A 19,059-nucleotide genomic window follows, 5' to 3' on the forward strand; every position below is an offset into this window, starting at 1 on the left:
CATCAGTATTGTTGGGTTGTGTCTTAAGTTCAGTTTGGCTGATCATCCTCTTGAATCCATCATCGCTTGATAGTTAGCTATATATTCATATTTGTGTTGTAGATAGCTAGCTAGAAGGATCAATTGATATTAATCACCATGATGATCAATACTCATTGTGGAAGCATGGGGTCTATCAAGAGTGAGAACTCATGCAGCTCCGACCTCAGACCCCCGTCTCCGACCGAATCCACGACGATGTCTATGTCCATATCAGAATCTAAGAAAATCACAATTCCTCCATCCTCCGAGTTGGATCAGCAGAGCACCCTAACCCCGCCGAGCCTCAATTTTCCAACGCTCAAGTTCGAGCTAGACGATGTTGAAGTCCAATCTCCCGACCATTCCATCTGGGAGTCTATGTTCTCCGAGCAATTCGATACCGATTTTATGGTCTTATCGCCCGTCCCAAACAACATGCCGAACTCTCCCCAAATCGGCGGTTCAGCAACTCATCAGAATTACAATTACAATTACGCTCAGTCCATGCAAGGTCAGAGCCTCTCGGGGTCCTCTTCCCCTAGGTTTTCGCCGCACCTCGGAGCATTCAGCAGCACCCATAACCCTAAAGGCAAAGGACTCAGCCCGCTCCGTAGGGTTTTCAACTCTCCTGTTAACCAGTACATGGAGCCGGCCGATCAGAACACGCAGTCACTCCCTGTTCCTGTTTCCATCGAAGACTTCTTGGACGATTATCAACGTGACGGATTCATAGCCGCATTCCCAACAACATCATCGTCCAAGATATCAGGAAGCTCGTCACAGTCTTACAATCATCACGATCACTTGCCAGCATCATCGACAGTTCCATCCGCCACGTTGGACTGCGTACCGATGTATAACTCTTCGAGGTTTAGTAGATCGGCGAGTGAAGCGTCGTTGGTTACGGCTGGTAATTCTCAGCTGACACAAGAGAGAAGCAGCGGTAGCGGTTATCAGCAGATGAGCGGCGCGCCACTTTCACAACAATTGCAACAAGAACGCATGCAAGAGAAGCAGCAACAGCCGCAAAAACAACACCACCACCAACCCCAACAACAACAGAACCTTCATTATAATATGATGGCGCCTGCCATCCCTATGGCACATGAGCAGGTGAATTTTACATCTTAATCATTTAAATTTTGTACGTGCATACATCTTACTTAATTGAACGATGCAAACAGGAAGATAGAGTAATGCTAGGAAGACTAAATTTGAAGATAAAATTTTGGAAATTAAATGATATGAAAGTTGATGATTGGTTTATTACTTAAGCATTGATAAACGTGTTCATTCTTATTGGTGACATATCATTTAATTTGCAAATTTTATCTCCAAATTTAGTCACCCTAGCATTATCATACGGGTAATCTTGGACTATGCATATTGATCAAAGTATTAGGATAATTTTTTACTATGCATATTGACCAACAGAATATTTTAATTAGGGTCACTAATATTTTTGTAAATTATATATAATGTGGAGAGTTGAATTTATTTTTTTGAATCATTAGAGAAAAAATTCAACTTTCAATTGCTACATCATCATGTGGCCCACAATATATAGTCTAAATATATGATATCTCTAGCAACACTGTTATTCAAATTTGAGGCCGATTTCATTTGTTTATTTTTAACAAGATATAATTTATTCATTAAATAAAAACTTAAATTATAATACTTGAATTAATAATATCACGTGATTGTGTAAAATCACATCTAAAAAATTATATTCCCGTGGAACAAACTTCCTTACTATTGTATTACATATTGATAAGGTCACAACCGGTCACGTCCTGAACTATTCATCTGCAGCTGCTGTCACAATTAAATTCTATGCAGCATTTTTTGCATAACGTGTTCACAAATATTGTACATGTAGCAACCCTAAATCCTCTCGTTAATTAATCATTCCATGCACGTATGAATATGCAGGAACAAGATAGCGGGCTCCAACTGCTTCACCTCCTTCTTGTTTGCGCCGAGGCGGTTGCAAAAGAAGACTACATGTTAGCAAGAAGGTACCTCCACCACCTGAACCGAGTGGTGACGCCACTCGGCGATTCCATGCAGCGTGTTGCTTCTTGCTTCACAGATGCCCTAAGCGCACGCCTGGCCGCCACTCTAACCACAAGCCCTAGGGCTTCCGCCCCGCAACCCTTCTCTCCGTTCCCTCCAAACTGGCTTGAAATTCTCAAAATCTACCAAATCGTCTACCAAGCCTGCCCCTACATCAAATTCGCACACTTCACCGCCAACCAAGCCATCTTCGAGGCGTTCGAGTCTGAAGAACGTGTACACGTCATCGACCTAGATATTCTTCAAGGATATCAGTGGCCGGCTTTCATGCAGGCCTTAGCTGCCCGCCCCGGTGGCGCTCCCTTTCTCCGCATAACAGGGGTGGGCCCCTGCATAGAGGCTGTGAAAGAGACGGGCCGGTGTTTGACAGAACTAGCCCTATCTCTTCACGTCCCGTTTGAGTTCCATTCAGTTGGGGAGCAACTTGAAGATCTCAAGCCACACATGTTCAACCGGAGGATTGGCGAAGCGCTGGCTGTAAACACGGTGAACCGACTCCACCGAGTTCCGGTCAATTGCCTCGGGAACTTGCTAGCCATGATCCGTGACCAAGCACCCAACATTGTGACATTGGTGGAACAAGAAGCGAGTCATAACGGGCCCTACTTTTTGGGCAGGTTTCTCGAGGCTTTACATTACTACTCGGCGATTTTCGACTCGTTGGATGCGACCTTTCCGCCGGACTCGGCGCAGAGGGCGAAGGTGGAGCAGTACATATTTGCGCCGGAGATCCGGAACATCGTGGCGTGTGAAGGGGCGGAGCGGACGGAGAGGCATGAGAGGTTGGAGAAGTGGAGGAAGGTGATGGAGAGTAAAGGGTTTAAGAGCGTGGCGCTGAGTGCGAACGCGGTGACTCAGTCGAAGATATTGCTAGGGTTGTATTCTTGCGACGGTTATAGGATGACGGAGGACAACGGTTGCTTGCTCTTGGGGTGGCAAGACAGGTCTATTATGGCTGCTTCTGCATGGAGATGCTGATTTTTTTGCTTCTACGTACACGTACGTGCCTGCTAATTTGTTTTTTTCTTTCTAAATTGGATCAGATTTTCATTTTTGTAGATAATATTATTTGTCTAATTAAGAAAATCCATGCAAAAAATCCAAAGAAGAAGAAGGTTAGAGAAAACAACGAAAAGGGTTGAATTTGTTTGCTCGGTAGAGAATATTGATCCTAAGAATATAAAGTCAATATTGATTGATCCTTGATTCCATTAACTTACCTAAGTATACAAATATTATTCTTTCTGTTGATTAATGAGGATAAATATTAAATAATTGTTTAATTAATTATTTTTCCTGCTCAACACAGGGTCGCTCCAGCATTGTGTCGTACCCACTGGACTCTGAGATCTGATAACAATTGGTGGTGGTAAGGTGCGTTCAGGAAGGGATTTTATTATTCATTTCGTTTCTTCTTCTTTTTTTTTTAAAGGAAAAAAAAAAGTGAGTGGTGATATTTAATTTGTTACTAATATATAATTAATTTGATGGCAAAATAGCTAGGCAGATAATCCACTACATCGTCACAGTCAAACACAATGCAAACTTTAAAATTGGAAGCAAAGTAGTGTATTTTTCCCTTAACTGTTATTTTATTTTCTCCATTGTACACTGTTTACCTGTATAAAATTTGGAGTTAAAATAATTTTGAGTCTACAAGCCTACAAATAGGTTTTTACTAATACTATTAGGGTGGCCAAGCTTTATTTTAGTTCTCTCCAAGCTTTCGTTACCCTACATTCACATACTTAGTGCAAATATATATTTGACTGTTAAATTTGATCCAACACAATTAATTAAGCGGTTAAAAATCGTTGGATTAAATTCAATAATCAAATATACGTCAACACTAAATGCTTGTAGGTACTGAAAAAAGATTATTAAATATTGGTCAAGTTTCAGGGCATGCCTCCATGGTCTGCAATGCAATGGTATTTGCCCAAACGACCAATAATTGGAAAAAAATTTCAGTATGCCGAAGACATGACCTGATACACCAAGTGCAATAATACAATTGGTTGTAAAAAAAAATTTCAAATTTCCAACCAATAGTGAAGCATAAAAAATCAAATTTACTCGGCCTTTTTTGACTTCTGACTCGCATTCAATGAAGCAAAGAAGCGAAGGTAAAATCGCTTAGGTTTACAACATTCTCAGAACAAATTACAGAGGAATCATTCCCAGAACGTTTGACAATAATTATGTTTAGTCATTCATATGATCAAAGCAATTCAACACCACAGCGATCCGATGGACCGACAAGTATCGCATCATATTGCCACAACATCGTACTCTTTCAACAGGAATTGAAGTATAAACGAAGAGACCATCCGATTCACATAAGCATCGTAATGATTTCGTAAATATAGATATACTAGAGCTATAAAAATACACCAAGCACGCACCCATTTTATAAAACGCCAAGTACTTCACTAATATGCACTGTTACACAGGAATTCCATCCAACAATCGCGTGACGATGGGGGATTGGACTGTGGTACAAATTATTTTCTCTCCAGCTACTCTTAAACATGTTCCAGCAGACCTCAGCAACCCCAAGGCAACCTCACGGTCTTCACCGTGCTTGCCACCACGACTCACTCTCTCACAATATCGAACATGAACACATGCTTTTCCTTGGGACCTCATCAACCTTCTTCTCTGTTCATGAAAACAGAGAGAATAACATTCAGCAAGTGAAGCTGATATCAACAAATATGTAACGTGCATCACATGTTGCGCGGGAGTCAACCCTTAACACATAATTGATCTCAGCTGAAATGAACTAGAAATCTAGCACCATCATAATATATCAAGGAAAATGGAATCATAAGTTTTCTGCAGGATGCTGAGCGAGGACAATCCTCTAAGGTGCCCATGATCGCCCAAAAAGAGAATTAGCAATGAGACTAGTTGATAAAACCCGTGCTTTGGTAGTGCCAAGGAAAACAAAAGTACACTTCAAGTTTGTCCCATTAAACAAGATAAAGGGAAGTAGGAAGAGCCGCTAACCAGTAACAGACCAGCCATGAACAGGGGAAAAAATATCGGCTGCTAGCCTAGGTCGTAATAGTAAGAAATCTGACCAAACAGGCATAAACATGTATGCAAATTACCAATTTCACATCGAAAGAGATATCACACTAAACAATCTAAGATGAAAAATACCTGTTTTTGCTTTCGCTATAGAGGGCTGAACAACAACATGCATGGTGATAATCCCGCTTGGAAGCTCTCCAAATGGTGCTCTACACTGGGCAACAGTTTTGTTGTTTTCCAAAATCTTCCCAGCATTTATCAATTTTATGTCGTTTGCTCCTTTTGGTGCAATCTTTTTATCTGATATCATAGCATTTAAAAAATGTTAAGGATAAAAATGATGAGCAGATTAAAGTTAAGAAGCACAAGAAAATGATAAAAAGAAGAAAAAGGGGACGTTCGTTTTGTAATGAAAATTCCTACTCCTGCCCAATATAGTTCACTATCTAAAAGCCATAACGTAGCAGAACTGGTAACATTAACATCAGAGAGAGAAACTCGTTAGCAAATCTCAGATATGCTAAAGAAAGAAAGCGGCATATTATAGGATTAAACAGATCCTTATCACAAATCGTCAAAATAAGCACACAAAAAAACATTGCCTTCATAAGCATGAAGATCAAGACAAGTTACACAGCCGTGATCTAATCACTTATGCGGACAAAGTCTGTTGGACTAATGATTCAGCCCAACAGAGATGTCATGAAGAATAATCCTATAAAAATGGTTTTCACAGGCACCATTATCTGGGTTCACCTATTGGAAGTGGGTTTAACTGATAAAAATGCTCCTATTTCAAAAATAATTCAAGCAGATCCTTCCATTCATATCTTCTTCTTCAGAAAAAATATAAACACAAACCTACTTGTCTAAAAGAAACTTCTTTGGTCCATGGGAAACAAATCATTAGCTTTCCAACTTTCATTCATATCTTCTACTGCACTTTTAAATTCTCGCTTCCCACATGCTTCAAACAGCTTTTCCAAGTTCAATGTGAAAACTATATTTAAATAAAATCTGGATACAGAACGGCACAAGTACAAAACACCTGAAACAAAGAAGTTACCAGAAACAACAGAAATATTTTTGTTCAAAGTAGATATAATAAAATTTTATCTCAACATCCGAATGTGCTTCGATTCATAAATTGATTACTTGGAATCAGGGAACCCAATTGAAACTGAAACAGATCAACTCCGAAACGTCGCACATTTCAAGAGTGTTAACAGAACTCAAACCCTTCTGTAGGATTTAAACTTAACAAAAACTACGAAACGTCAGCAAAATCAGCACTTGAAAAGAGTAGGTCTTCACCAACAGAATGCATCAACTAGAATTATCCAAATGAAAATTTTGTATTGCATCATCAACAAACAACGAAAATTGGACAAGCATTAAACCCATGAAATTGGCATCCACTACTAAAAGTAAAAACTTGCAAACAATCATCAAATGTGAAGTGGAGGTCACTGACCCTTTGGCCACTCGGCCACGATTCTCTCCTTGAGCATTGCCACCGTGGACGCCGGCGAGTACCGGAACGGGCCGATATCCGATCCATCATACAGACGGAACTTGAGCTCCACCAGGTCCTCCTCCGGCATTTGAAAAAAGCTCAAAACTTTCCACACCAACTCAACCACGCAACCCCAAAACACTTCCACTCCAATACTCTGTTTAGACCACCAAAAAAACACCCAATTTAATCACAATTTTGATAATCCCCCAATAATTAGCTCGTTTTATCACTGCATTAGTGCTGGACAATTCTTCATTTTTCACGAAACAAAAACAGATAAAATCGCCAAATAATCCGTAATTATCGGAGTAATCAGGAAACGTACCGAAAGGAAGACGCGGATTGGGCGAAAGGGAGAGCTTTGTTGCTTTTCCTCTGCGTGTCTGATTAGGGTTTTTGGCGAGAAGAAAACTTCAAGACTCGATCTTGCCTCTTTGGGATATTTTCTCGAGCAGAAGTAGAAGAAAAATAATTCTATTTTATTTTATTCGGAAGCAATTGCTTTCGATTTTTCTAATTTTCTCGGGACGAAGAGAGAAAATTAAATAAAAAATGGAAAAGAAATTAGTGAGATTTGGATTTTGAATGCTGTCAGTCAGTAAATGGTATCTGGGTTTTTTTTGTCAGTAAAAAAGTAGACCATGTAAGAACAAGAGAATCTGGATCCTCTGGTTCGGGAACACATGCAGCTGGAAATTCTAACAAATGACAAGGTTTGTGTGCAGATTTTATATGAGGTGGCGCGAAGTGATTGGCCATGTAGAGTGAGGTGGCGGGAGTTGGGAGTAGGAAGGGTCGCCTCTCTTTCCGTGTCCGTTCACATTGACCAGAGTTTTTTTTTTTTAACAAACGTACATAGACCAGAAGTTAGTGGGGAGACTTTGACGCGTGGGTGAGATACGGATGCCGTCATAAATGCTTTGTAAACTCAGCTAGATTTTTTTTTTCTTTAATTAAAGAAAATCTGATATAATAGATATTTAGTGATAATTCAACACCCACATTTTACCTGCGCATCGGTCAACTTCACCATTTCATGCTAACACACTTCAGCATTTGCTATTATGAGCGCAATTCACCTTGATTTGATTTAATATTAAAAATATAACTAAATTAACAGTTTAATTTACCCTGATGAAAAAATTTGGATCGCAGTTATATGTGTTAGAATATATGCGGACAGGTAGTGGTACGAACCATAAAATTGTCGCACAAGAAAATTACTCATATATACATGAATGAAGTCATTCTTTGTACACAAAATGATATAAGAAGATGAGTGAATCATACTCAGGTTCTCTGAGTGAAAAGAAAAGTACCCTTCATTATACTATCCTTGATTAGGAGGAGTTTCTCTTTTACAATTAAGGCATAATCATAGTGGCATAAGCCCTTCAAAGAATGTTTGACAAGTACTCAAAATATGCACCATCAATCCAATAAATATTTGTTACAAGGGAGAGTTTCTCTCCTTGTAGTAGTGAATTAATTTTAGTCTAAAAAGCCCTGCTGCAGTTTTTGGGCTTTGGGCCTCCCATGCTTGAATGAGTGAGAGTGGACTTGGTCGAGAGATTCCATCCACCAAAAGTTAAATGGTAGATAGATGTGAAGGTTGCTAATTCCTACCAGAAGGGTTGATTATTACACTATTCCAAGAAAGATGATGCTCCGTTTGGGTCAGATTTTCAAGAGTGCCAGAATATAATTCGGTATATTAAATGTAATAGTACAATTACTTGTAAATTTGAAAATAAATATTTTCAACCAATGCATGAGCATATAAGGTACTTTTCAATCGAAGAAGGGTTGAATCGCTCGTTTTAGCCATATAGCTCTTCAAGAAATTAATATTTTAATGAACAGTGACATACTATATTTTTTATCATATTCAACCGAGATATCAGATAACCATAGATCAAATATAGTCATGTGACAAAAAACTATCTCTAATCGAACAGGCTACATAACCATAAAGCCAAATATAATTTATTATTTTAATCTATGAAGGTCCTTCCCGTCAATGGTGGGTCCGAAGTCCTAAAACGAGAGTCTATTGGTATCAAAGTTTACCATCCGTATTGCCAAACGCGTCCCTCCAATAATCCCGTTTCTTCCCTATCAACCCTCGAATTTGCAAATTCCAAATAAACAGAAAAATAAAATAAAAACAAACTAATCACGCACACAGAGAAAAACAGAAAATTACAATATTTTTATATACCAATAATCTAAACAAAAATGCTTACTTACAAAATACACAAAAAATTACAATATTTTTTTATACCAATAATCTACAACCTCAATTTTCACTTTCCTTTTCCCTTTTTTCTACTAAAAATCTGAAAATTAGAGATTAAGAAAATTAATGAGAAAAAAAAAAAGAGTGAAATTTCAAGGGCACTCGGGCCACAAATAATGCGGTTCTTCTTGTTGTCCCTTGCAGCGTTTCCAGCGAGCTCCAACACCTAAACAAAATTTCACAAGAAAAAAATCAGATCAAACCCATAAAAGTTCGAGATATACAATGCCAATAAACATGAAAATCTTAACCAATCAAACTCCAGGGAATCAAAACCCAACAAATGTTGAAATTCAAAAACTAATAACACATTACTAAACCGATTTGTATCCAGAAATCGGATTAAACCCAAAAAATTATACTCATAATTAGATCGACCCAAAACTAAAAACAATAGAACCCACGTAGATAAAAAAACAAACTAACCTCAACGGCGAGGTATTCTAGCACAACGACAGCAGCGCTCACGCCGCATACTCCGTCGCCCGGTCCAAGATCTTCAGAATCGTCTTCACCAGCAATGGCAAAGTCAGCTCGTGCGTCGGGCGATACGGCCTTGTTTCAGGTCTCTTTCACAAGACAGAGAGGTTTTGCGATACTCGTTGGGGAGATGGACACTGTACGGAACGTGTTTGGGAGATGGAGGAAGTCAGCCCGGGGCTAGCTGGCTAGCTCCTTTGGGCCAGGCGGTTGGTTTGATTCATCTTTTTTAGCCCGGTGGGACCTACCAGTTATGTGGCATAGTCTTCAGTTGTAGATGATTTTCGTGTTATTTTAAGTTATTTTCAATCCTCTGATCGAATCAGTTGGAGATCACTTAACTTCATTCTAATCCATTGCTCCAAATTTAATCACATACGGTTGGATGTAGTCTAATTTCGAATAGAATGTATTTCGGGAGCTTCAATTCTCTTCCATTCTTTTGTAATAAATATTGTATTGTTATTTGGTCTAATAATTGGAGGACTCGAATCAAAATGATTCTTAGATTTGTTTTACAGAAATACGTCGGTCATGCAAAAAAAATTTTTAAGTGTACAAAAATATTTTCCACGTAATAACATTTCTCGATTTAATATGTGCACCACAATTTTGATATGTACCACTTCAACTAATAAAAAAAACAAAAACACATTGAAATTAAGTATATCACAAAACCCTGTGTCGATATTTTGGTACATTGAAACCATTTTACCAAACGTGTCAACTTTATAAATCTATATGGCATCACCCCTTGTAAGAAACCGGAGCGTTTCGTGATTTAAAAATGCCGATTCACGTCTAAATCATCACCTGTCCATCTTTTTGTCATAATTTATCAATTTCGTCACTGACAAATACTGTAATAGCAATAGGAAGATGCGCCACGTGACTATAGCAAAGGTCACGTGCTAAAACTTTCTCCAGTCACACCACCGCGCACCTTGTAAACGAGGAGGTGGATTGTCTGTCCTCTCATTTTCATATTTTTCTCATACGCACCTGTGATATGTGATCACGGTTAAATTACGTTAATATTTTATATTAATTTTTTTTAAAAATAATAAAATAAAAAGTAATATGAATATAAAACATTTAAGTGATTTAATCATGATCATACAAATAAAAAATATAAAAAAACATAAAAATAGGATGACAGACAATCACCCTTTCTAAACTAAACCTAAATCATCATTTGAAGTCCTGTCCTCCTGCGTGGTGGAATTTGACTTTGTTGTCGTACGACGTGGCTACGAGGGTTACGATGTTGTTGCGGGACCCATTGGTCCCATTCCACGTAACGGAAAAGACTTGAGCCTACCATCCATCATGATCACCGTAGAAAAGTTTACCGATGCAATGAGTTGGCCAGTCAAAGCTTGATCATGGACCGTCAACGTCTGGTGGCTACCACAGTGGAGTTGGGTATCAATCACAGCAAAAATAACGGAGTCGACTAAACTGGCAAATTGTGCGGCGCAAGCCTGAGAGATATGTGGATGCAAATTCTCCAAATGCGGAAGAATGATGATGAAACAGTCACGTGCTTCGTCATAACATGAGTGATACGGTTTGTTTTTTTATTAATGACAAATTATATGAGGTGCGTTTACAATATATAATTACTGTTTTTAAGTACGTGAGAATATTAATAAGGTTGTTCATTGCAATATCGTATTTTAGAATTTTGAATTACACGATAACATTATAAGAAAAAAGTCAGCGACGCATTGACACCATTACTTTATGCTTAAAACCGACGCCGTTACTTTAGGTCTTAGATTTAAAATACAATTTCTAAAAGCTAGCCTTTTATTGCCACTCATCACTACAGTCTGGTGGTATTCCTCTTCATTTGGAAGTAAGAGGTCTTATGTTTGAATATCGTGAATGGCGAATTTGATACCAAATTAGGCTGCCCATTGTGTGACTTTACCGAACTCCCCTTCCCTTAATGTAAAAATATCGATGTAGTCAAAAAAAAAAAAAAAAAAAAAAAAAAAGCTAGCCTTTTGTTTGCAAAAGGACATATTGTTGGCCCTTCTCTTCTTCCTAAGCTTAATATTCTTTGAAAATTTACATATACGGCAAATTAAAGACATGGAACGCAGCCTAAAAATGTAACAATATAATGCAAATAAATCAATGAAACAAGAGACAGAGACAAAGGCAAGGTTGTGGAGATTAAAGTAAAAAAATTTAACTCTCTTTTTTTTCTTCCCATTTTTTTGTATACAGAGGAGGGAGCAATTACACATCTCTGAAGGCCCACAGTAAAAGCCCGAAGACAGTCCAACACACTCGAGAAAAGAAAAAGCAAAACCCAGATGAACAATTAACTATCTAATTAAGTGACATTAGTGATTAATTAGTGTCCAAAACGGAGGTGGACTCACAAAAGCCACTCCTCTTCCTCTGCCTGCCTGCCCTTATGTAATTAATTAAGTAGCAGTACAAATCATGATTTTGTTTTCCCTTCTTTCTTACAACAAAAACTATTTCAAGACAGAAGAGAACGAACAAATCTCAGAGCCAGAGAGCTCCGGCCTCTTTGAGAAGAGGAACAAGAGTGCCGTTGATATGAGAGGCCATGACTCTGTCCATTGCGCCGATGAGTTTGCCACCGATGAAGACGACGGGGACGGCGGAGGAGGTCCCCAGCAGCCTCATCAACGCCCTCTCCAAGTCCTTACCTCTGGGGTCCTCGTCCAGCTCGTACACAGTAGGGTTGACGCCCATGCCGCAGAAGAGGCGCTTGATGGCGTGGCACATGCAGCAGCTGCTTATACTGAATATCACCACCGCGCTCTCCGACGCCATCCGCTCTATGCGCTCCAGAGGGTCCTCCATGCCCATGGAGGTTCCTGTAGGCATGTAGGAGCCCCATGACTCGGCCTGGTAGTGCATTGTGTTAGCTTAAATTGTTGAGGAGGTTAGGGTTTGGGTTGAAGTGAAGTGAAGGAATGTATAGATATCTGACTAGAAAAGCCGCTTTTGGCTAAGTACTTGGGTGTTCAGAGGAGTAGTAATATGAGTAAGTGAGATTTTGGTGAGGAATGGAGGAGAAGAGGGTCTGTATTTATAGGCCTATCGGTTCAACTTTGAAGGGTTTTATTTTTAGGAAGTTTTAAAGAAACACTCTCGATACTGTTTACTTAAACGGAAAATGATAATTTTACCCTCAAAAGTCACTTCTAATACTATTTATTTGCAACATATTTTTGTCATTAAATATATTTTAAACTCTTTTTATTAGTTTTGTTTTTTTTTACCTTCCATTATATTTATTTATTTAATGGGTATTCTTGGAATAAAGATAAAAATAGTGGGTCTAAATCTAATATTGTAGCCGTCAGCGCATGCAAGTTTTCTTTAATTCCTCTTCATGCAATAATATTTATAAAAAAACAATCAGATTTTCTTATATTAATTTGAATAAATTTTGAAATTAATGGAGAATACTAATGCAAACAAGAGAGCTTATAATATGGAGAGGAAAGGAGACATGAAGGTCAGGCTTTTTCAGAAGAGAGTTGGGCAATAGACGGCTGCGTCCGTCCTTGTTGTCGGCCCTACGCCATCCGATTAATTATCAAATTTATAAAATTAAAAAAAGCAAGAACGTGCCGATCACAAACCTTTGTTCCTTCTCTTGAAGAAAACCCTTGCATGAGCATTTTACTTTAACTAAATCCCTAAAAAACCTCTAATTAAAATTTACCCTCGGAATGCTATTCTAATTAAGAAAACAAAATGCTATTGATACCGTTGGAAAATTGTAATTTTGGATTAGATCGAATTTTGTAGACCCCGGCAGAGCTAATTTATTATATATACGTACATATGGGCTGCTTAATTAGGATTAGATGAATATTCTCAAGCTCCATGATGTATTTTTTTATTTGAACAAGTGATATTATTTATACTAAAATGAAAGGAGGTGGATTTAACCTCACAATGAGCTAGTAATAATGTAGTTCAAATTTACTTTTGGCAAAAATCAAATCTAACAATAATGTGACGGTTCAAGCTCCATGATGTATTATTTTATATAATGGATTTGTACGCTTTTTAAATTCTGTGTTATCGAAAACAAATTCTTCCATATATATAAAATATGGTATATATATTATCTTGTTCTTCTATATTGCATGTGGGGGGATGGGGATTCATATTCATTACTAGTTATTTTATACTATATTATACGTTTTATCCTTTGAGTTCATCTTTTTCACTTAATACTAATAGATATGTGCCTATTAATCATTCTCTAGAATATAATCTTATTAATTTGCAAACTTAATAAGTTTAGTTAAGTTGGCTACAACAATATATTATTCTTCTTAACAAAATTAGATTCTTTCTCTATATCATTTAGATGAATTTAGCGTAGATTATCACATGTATCAAACTCTTATCTTATTTTACATTTCTCCTATGGGAAACATCAAGTTGAAATATACGTTAATTCGAAAAAGGGATACTAGGATAAAGTTATAGCGTAGTGCTATTCAAATGCACATTATTTTTACCTCACACACACTATTGTTAATTTTTGTTTATTAATTTACTTCAATTGATTCGATCTGACAAAATGAGAGGGATAAACCAAATTAAGTGGCTTATTAATTAACGAGTATGGTACTACTATACTAAATTACTAATAATGTTTGGTTAGCTTTATTGGCTTTGTATTATTTGTAATGAATAAATGTAGCAATAGGTGGGGGAACATGCATGCTTGGCTCCATGGTTCACAGCGCGCATGCTTAGACATGTATGCAGCATGTCCAATGTGTGGCAGTAGCTTTTTCATTATTTAGGGTTTCATATATATAACATTTCCTGAATCTCGCTGATCAATTTCCAGTACTAGTACTTCTAATTAATATTACTGATAAAGGATAGAGCCAAACCAAGCCAAACAAAACCCAGAGAGTGAGAGTCCGTACAGGCTTAACAGAAAAAAGTAGGGTTTTCTGCTTTTGGTTTTTTGGGGTCATTAGCTCTCGGCAGACTGAAGAGTGAAGAGGTGATGCAGTGCAGTGCACAGGCATAGAGGCAAGCAATTAAGGGTATGTCTTGGGCGCGAAGGATATGCATGGCCTAATAAAAGTCCCAGCTGGAGCTGGAGCTGGGCGAAGAAAAAGAAATTGATATTATTCGATTCTGCATCGTCACTTGTCTGCCTCTTATTTAATTTTCTACCCCTTTCCCTTTTCTGTCTTCACGCATACGCCATACCTACGTATATCTGTGAATATTGTTTACATGATCATGTATACACCCACGTTCCCACGTATATATACATGCAGCCCGTGAATATGCTTTTTGACGAACTGTACGTAGAGATTCATGGTTTTGTTATGAGTGTAAGACAACTTTATACTCAGTGCGTAGAATAAGTTGCAGATTGCCCCAGGGATGAGGTTCAGATCCTGGACTTCCTTTATTTTATGAAAGAGCCTGGACTGTAAACACTTCGATATATATATATATATATATTTGTATATGTACACACACAAACACATATAGGCTTCTGCACTACACCTTTTTTTTCTGTCAAGGGCTTAAAGGATTGACACACAACAGGCATGCATGTCCCTCCACTCAACGTACGTACTATCTATAACTATATGGTCAAAACTCAAAGGAATCCAACGGTTTAAAGTTTAAACTTCCAACAAACAAATCAAGGGACTCATACCATAAAAAATTCTCCAATGCTCCAGTATACGTGTGTAGTGTGCATTGTATGAATAGATTGTTAATGTGTTGTAAATGGCCAATATATGTAGCTTACTGCTGATAAACTAACATCAAAAGATTTGTATTGTGTACTATATACTGGTGGATATTAAAAACATACTTCATATTATACAAAATTGTGGCCGTGGGATGGTAATGTACAATTCATCAGACGGCCGGGAGAGATTTTTCAGTGTGATCAGTACACGAGATGGTATATCACATGTCATTAAACAAATTGTGAGATATGTATGCTAAAATATTAATAATTTAAAAAATAAAATTTCTCATCATTCCTATTAAAACACGTGATATACCACTTGTGTTTCTGTCACAACTAAAAATTTCTCGACGACGAGTGGACGGTGGAGGAGTAAACTTCGATTCTCGGGAATCTAATTCTTTTTTAAGTGGGAAAGGGAGAAAACCAATAAAGAATATTAGATTCAATCGTACAAAAGTTGTATTCGGTCTAATTTTTTTTGGTAAATACAAAAGTTGTATCGTTGTGTGGCATTTGGCAGGGATGACTTTAAAGGTCGCGTGATGAAATCCTCAGCTTTTTGGGATTTTGTCGCAGTGTTTATCTTCTTCTCTGTTATCAGCTAGCAGCTGATTCATTATTCAGACTAGCAATATATGATCAATTTACCATTTAGAGAGGAACATGCAGAGAAAAAACAAGGCCGGAGTGCCCAGAAATATCCCAAATGAGGAATGAGCATTTATAACAAAAAAAATTAGGTTCCAAAGGAATAAGCCTCACTTTTATTAAAATGTGAGAGTAGGTAAAGTGATCAATAATATGGTACAAATAATTTTATTTGAACTTGTTGATGCTATTGTAATCCGCTCAAAATGTAATATATTTGTGTATCACATAGTAGTGTATGAACACACTGAACTCGGCTTCATATAAACAAGTTCAGGTTTTCGCTTTAAACTTAAAAAGAAACACCAGTGAAGTTCACGCTTGTTTTAAATTAGTAAAACGTAAACACAGTTAATTATGAAGTTAATATCTTTATGGAAAGCATTTTATGGGTCCCGGGCAGCACGAAGAAGAAACTTTATGGTATATTAGGTCCGCATGCAACTGTTTGACCAAATATTTTATTTTGGGGTAATGTATTTGCAGATAAAATTTGTAAATTAAATGATGTGTCACCAATAGAATGAATACATTTATCAACGTTTAAGTAATGATCAAATCATTAACTTTCATATCATTTAGTTTACAAATTTAATCTCATTAACATCACCGTTTTCTTTATTTGGCCTGCACCTCCCCTCTTTCTCATGACGGACGAGTTTAACGTCACGTAGCAGCATGATATAATATTGTTTAAACTTCTCTCTATTTAACAATGCTAAATCATAACACTTAGAGAAATAAATGGCTCGTATGAAAGTGTTTATAAAATTACTAAAAACACTTTTGGAATCAATTATTAATAAAAATGTAAATGATTCTAGAAAAATATTTGAAGTGTTTTCTTGTAACATCCCACATCGTCCAGGGGAGTGGATCCTCTAAGTCTTATATGTATATTCTCATCTCTACCTAGCACGAGGCCTTTTGGGAGTTCACTGGCTTCGGGTTCCATCAGAACTCCGAAGTTAAGCGAGTTCGGGCGAGAGCATTGATAGGATGTGTGACTCACTGGGAAGTTCTCGTCTGAGTTCCCAGAAACAAAAGCATGAGGGTGTGGTCAGGGCCCAAAGCTGACAGTATAATGCTACGGTAGAGTTGAATCCAGGATGTGGTGGGGGTCCGGATGAGGATGTGACATTTCTACAAAAGATACCATTTTATACTTCTTATTGAAAACACTTCAAGTAATTTTAAAACTCAAAAATAATTTGAACAAAAACACTTTAATTTATTTTAAAAGCATTTCAAAGGAGGCGGAATACACATATGTCTAAGTTGTCCTCCTTAATACTTCCATGATCTGAATGGTGATGATGATGATGATGTAGTTTTGTTGAGCACAGTCTGACGCAACTGTCGTTTTTTAAAATTTAAAATAAGAGGCAATGCTGGTTAGAAGTAGGATTATTTTTCCCTCTTTTTTTTCCATCCTTTCTTATTTAAATGATCATAATTAAACCATATTAATATTGTATATTAATTTGTTATAGTAAGAAAAAGATAAAATAAGAGAATATGAGAAGAAAAGATAGAAGGAAATGAAATAAAAGAGGAGAGAGAATCATAATCGGTAACTACTTTAGAGAATGGTGAATAGTATAAATAATTGGCCATAGCTCCGTGAGCCGTTAAAGCGAAACGACATGACGGCTTTTCTCAGACTTTGTTCCTCCACTTTGCTAACCGGATGACGTTAGCCCACCGTTGACTGCTTTTTCTTTCTTTCTTTCCCAACTTTTACGGCCCTTCTAGCCTCCTGTTTGTCGCTTTCGCTTTCGACAACCATGCATGCTTTAATCTTGCTCTCTTAGGTTATTATTAACTAATAAATCACTTAAATTTATATTTAATATTATTAATTACTAAGTTTGGTATTTGACCAGAATAAAAAACTAAGTTCGGTACTTACAAATATATTTTTTATTAATTAAATATGACTTATGGTTATGTTATGTTTAGGCTGCTTCAAATATCAAGGCCGTTTTCTCGTTCTTTTTAAGAATTTGAGCTTTATATAATCTCTGTTTGTTTGTTTATTTATTAGTGTGTGTGAACACACATATATTTACAAAACTAGTGGTAGAGAGAAAAAGTGTTATAATATTGAGAGATGTTAGTAATCTTTTTATTTACACTTTGTTATTTAATTTTTTATATACCTTTTTTTTGTTGAAATTTTTTTTATATACATTTTGAATAATGTATTTTTAGACCATTCTTTAGAGAATTATTAAATTAAAAAATATTTAGTCATCTAACGATCATCAAATAAACAGATAAATTATATTCTTCAATTAAATACTTAGTTGCTTATACAAATTTTTTGATTTAGTTAATTTTACAGAGTTAACTTTTAAATAATTACTTATAATTTCGATCATCATATAACGTTTGAAATGGTAAAACAAAACATCACCTTTAATATTTGCAATTGGAATTTAACGTCCTATGTCGGTGCTTTTGTCTCGCCATGTGGTTCCAACAGTATTAGGGCAAGTAATCAAACTCAACGTCATGCCACACGGCAATTTGCGGTTTCATCTCTTCTGTCTTGGTCCCTGATTGGCTCCCTCCATTTGCTTAATACTCACGTTAGTAGGGAACATGTTGAGAGTAAATTTCACATCGAAAAAATAAGAGATCCTTACATATATTTATAAGTAATTAAACAATTTTTCATACTGTCAATTAATTTTTTGATAGAATTCCAACTTTCTTCTCTCTCTGTGTTTACACTTTACACTTACCGTTTGGTGGTTTTCAAGATTTGCCGGCAACATTAACAAATTATTTGTCGTTTGTTTGTGTCTTTGCTCTTGACCATATAATATATGCTGCCTGTGGGGACTAGGGAATGGGGGAAAGGGAAGAGGGTTGAGTCAGATTCCTTTATTTAGTACGGAACTTTAAGAGACAAAGTTGGGCACCATGTTATGTTATATATGTTATGACAAAATTATACTGTGCTTCCGGGCCAGGGGAAGGGGAAGACAGTTACTGTCCATTCTAAATAGTAACTCTTTTAATGCAACTATACTCTACAATCTCAAAAAGAAAGGAAAAAACGTGACTAATGTCATGCTGAAGTCTGCCAGGCGTCAGATTGACAGAGCATCTAGGGCCAGAAGTGTTTGGGATAAGCTGGGGAGGATAGGGCCCACTGATTGCCACGGCAACTTGGTACCGTCGGAGGTTTTGTTTTTTGGGGTTTATGTGCAA

At 37.0% G+C, this 19,059-nt stretch overlaps 3 protein-coding genes and 1 long non-coding RNA gene across 4 annotated transcripts; 1 reads left to right on the top strand and 3 right to left on the bottom strand.

The window, feature by feature from the left end:
• Positions 1-141: 141 nt before the first annotated feature.
• Positions 142-3,078, top strand: LOC137739207 (GRAS family protein RAM1-like). The gene is made up of 2 exons (XM_068478754.2): positions 142-1,134; positions 1,957-3,078. The coding sequence occupies exons 1-2, from the start codon at positions 142-144 to the stop codon at positions 3,076-3,078; spliced, it is 2,115 nt and encodes a 704-aa protein (XP_068334855.2).
• A 1,210-nt stretch (positions 3,079-4,288) lies between these two features.
• On the bottom strand, positions 4,289-7,251 carry LOC137739342 (membrane-anchored ubiquitin-fold protein 4). Its single transcript, XM_068478902.2, has 4 exons — positions 6,984-7,251; positions 6,614-6,812; positions 5,269-5,439; positions 4,289-4,761 (listed from the first exon to the last, which is right to left on the bottom strand). The coding sequence occupies exons 2-4, from the start codon at positions 6,741-6,743 to the stop codon at positions 4,706-4,708; spliced, it is 357 nt and encodes a 118-aa protein (XP_068335003.1). The 5' UTR covers positions 6,744-6,812; positions 6,984-7,251; the 3' UTR covers positions 4,289-4,705.
• Positions 7,252-8,847: 1,596 nt separating this feature from the next.
• LOC148693975 (uncharacterized) lies at positions 8,848-9,655 on the bottom strand. The gene is made up of 2 exons (XR_015966201.1): positions 9,384-9,655; positions 8,848-9,123 (listed from the first exon to the last, which is right to left on the bottom strand). It is a non-coding gene; the product is annotated as an uncharacterized LOC148693975 (long non-coding RNA).
• A 1,957-nt stretch (positions 9,656-11,612) lies between these two features.
• On the bottom strand, positions 11,613-12,540 carry LOC137741021 (glutaredoxin-C1-like). The gene has a single exon (XM_068480830.2). The coding sequence runs from the start codon at positions 12,342-12,344 to the stop codon at positions 11,964-11,966; it is 381 nt and encodes a 126-aa protein (XP_068336931.1). The 5' UTR covers positions 12,345-12,540; the 3' UTR covers positions 11,613-11,963.
• Positions 12,541-19,059: the final 6,519 nt, after the last annotated feature.

This window comes from Pyrus communis, chromosome 9 (genome assembly GCF_041283825.1).
Source record: "Pyrus communis isolate YQ-2024b chromosome 9, ASM4128382v1, whole genome shotgun sequence".
In the NCBI taxonomy this organism is placed as follows: Eukaryota; Viridiplantae; Streptophyta; class Magnoliopsida; order Rosales; family Rosaceae; genus Pyrus; species Pyrus communis.

Bases quoted from the DNA above. Each gene is read 5' to 3' on its own strand.
- LOC137739207 (XM_068478754.2), top strand. From the start codon at position 142: ATGATCAATACTCATTGTGGAAGCATGGGGTCTATCAAGAGTGAGAAC. The intron at 1,135-1,956 runs GTGAATTTTACA...ATGAATATGCAG, and splicing joins TCCCTATGGCACATGAGCAG to GAACAAGATAGCGGGCTCCA.
- LOC137741021 (XM_068480830.2), bottom strand. From the start codon at position 12,344: ATGCACTACCAGGCCGAGTCATGGGGCTCCTACATGCCTACAGGAACC.
- LOC137739342 (XM_068478902.2), bottom strand. From the start codon at position 6,743: ATGCCGGAGGAGGACCTGGTGGAGCTCAAGTTCCGTCTGTATGATGGA. The intron at 5,440-6,613 runs GTCAGTGACCTC...CTATGATATCAG, and splicing joins CGTGGCCGAGTGGCCAAAGG to ATAAAAAGATTGCACCAAAA. The intron at 4,762-5,268 runs GTATTTTTCATC...TTTCATGAACAG, and splicing joins TATAGCGAAAGCAAAAACAG to AGAAGAAGGTTGATGAGGTC.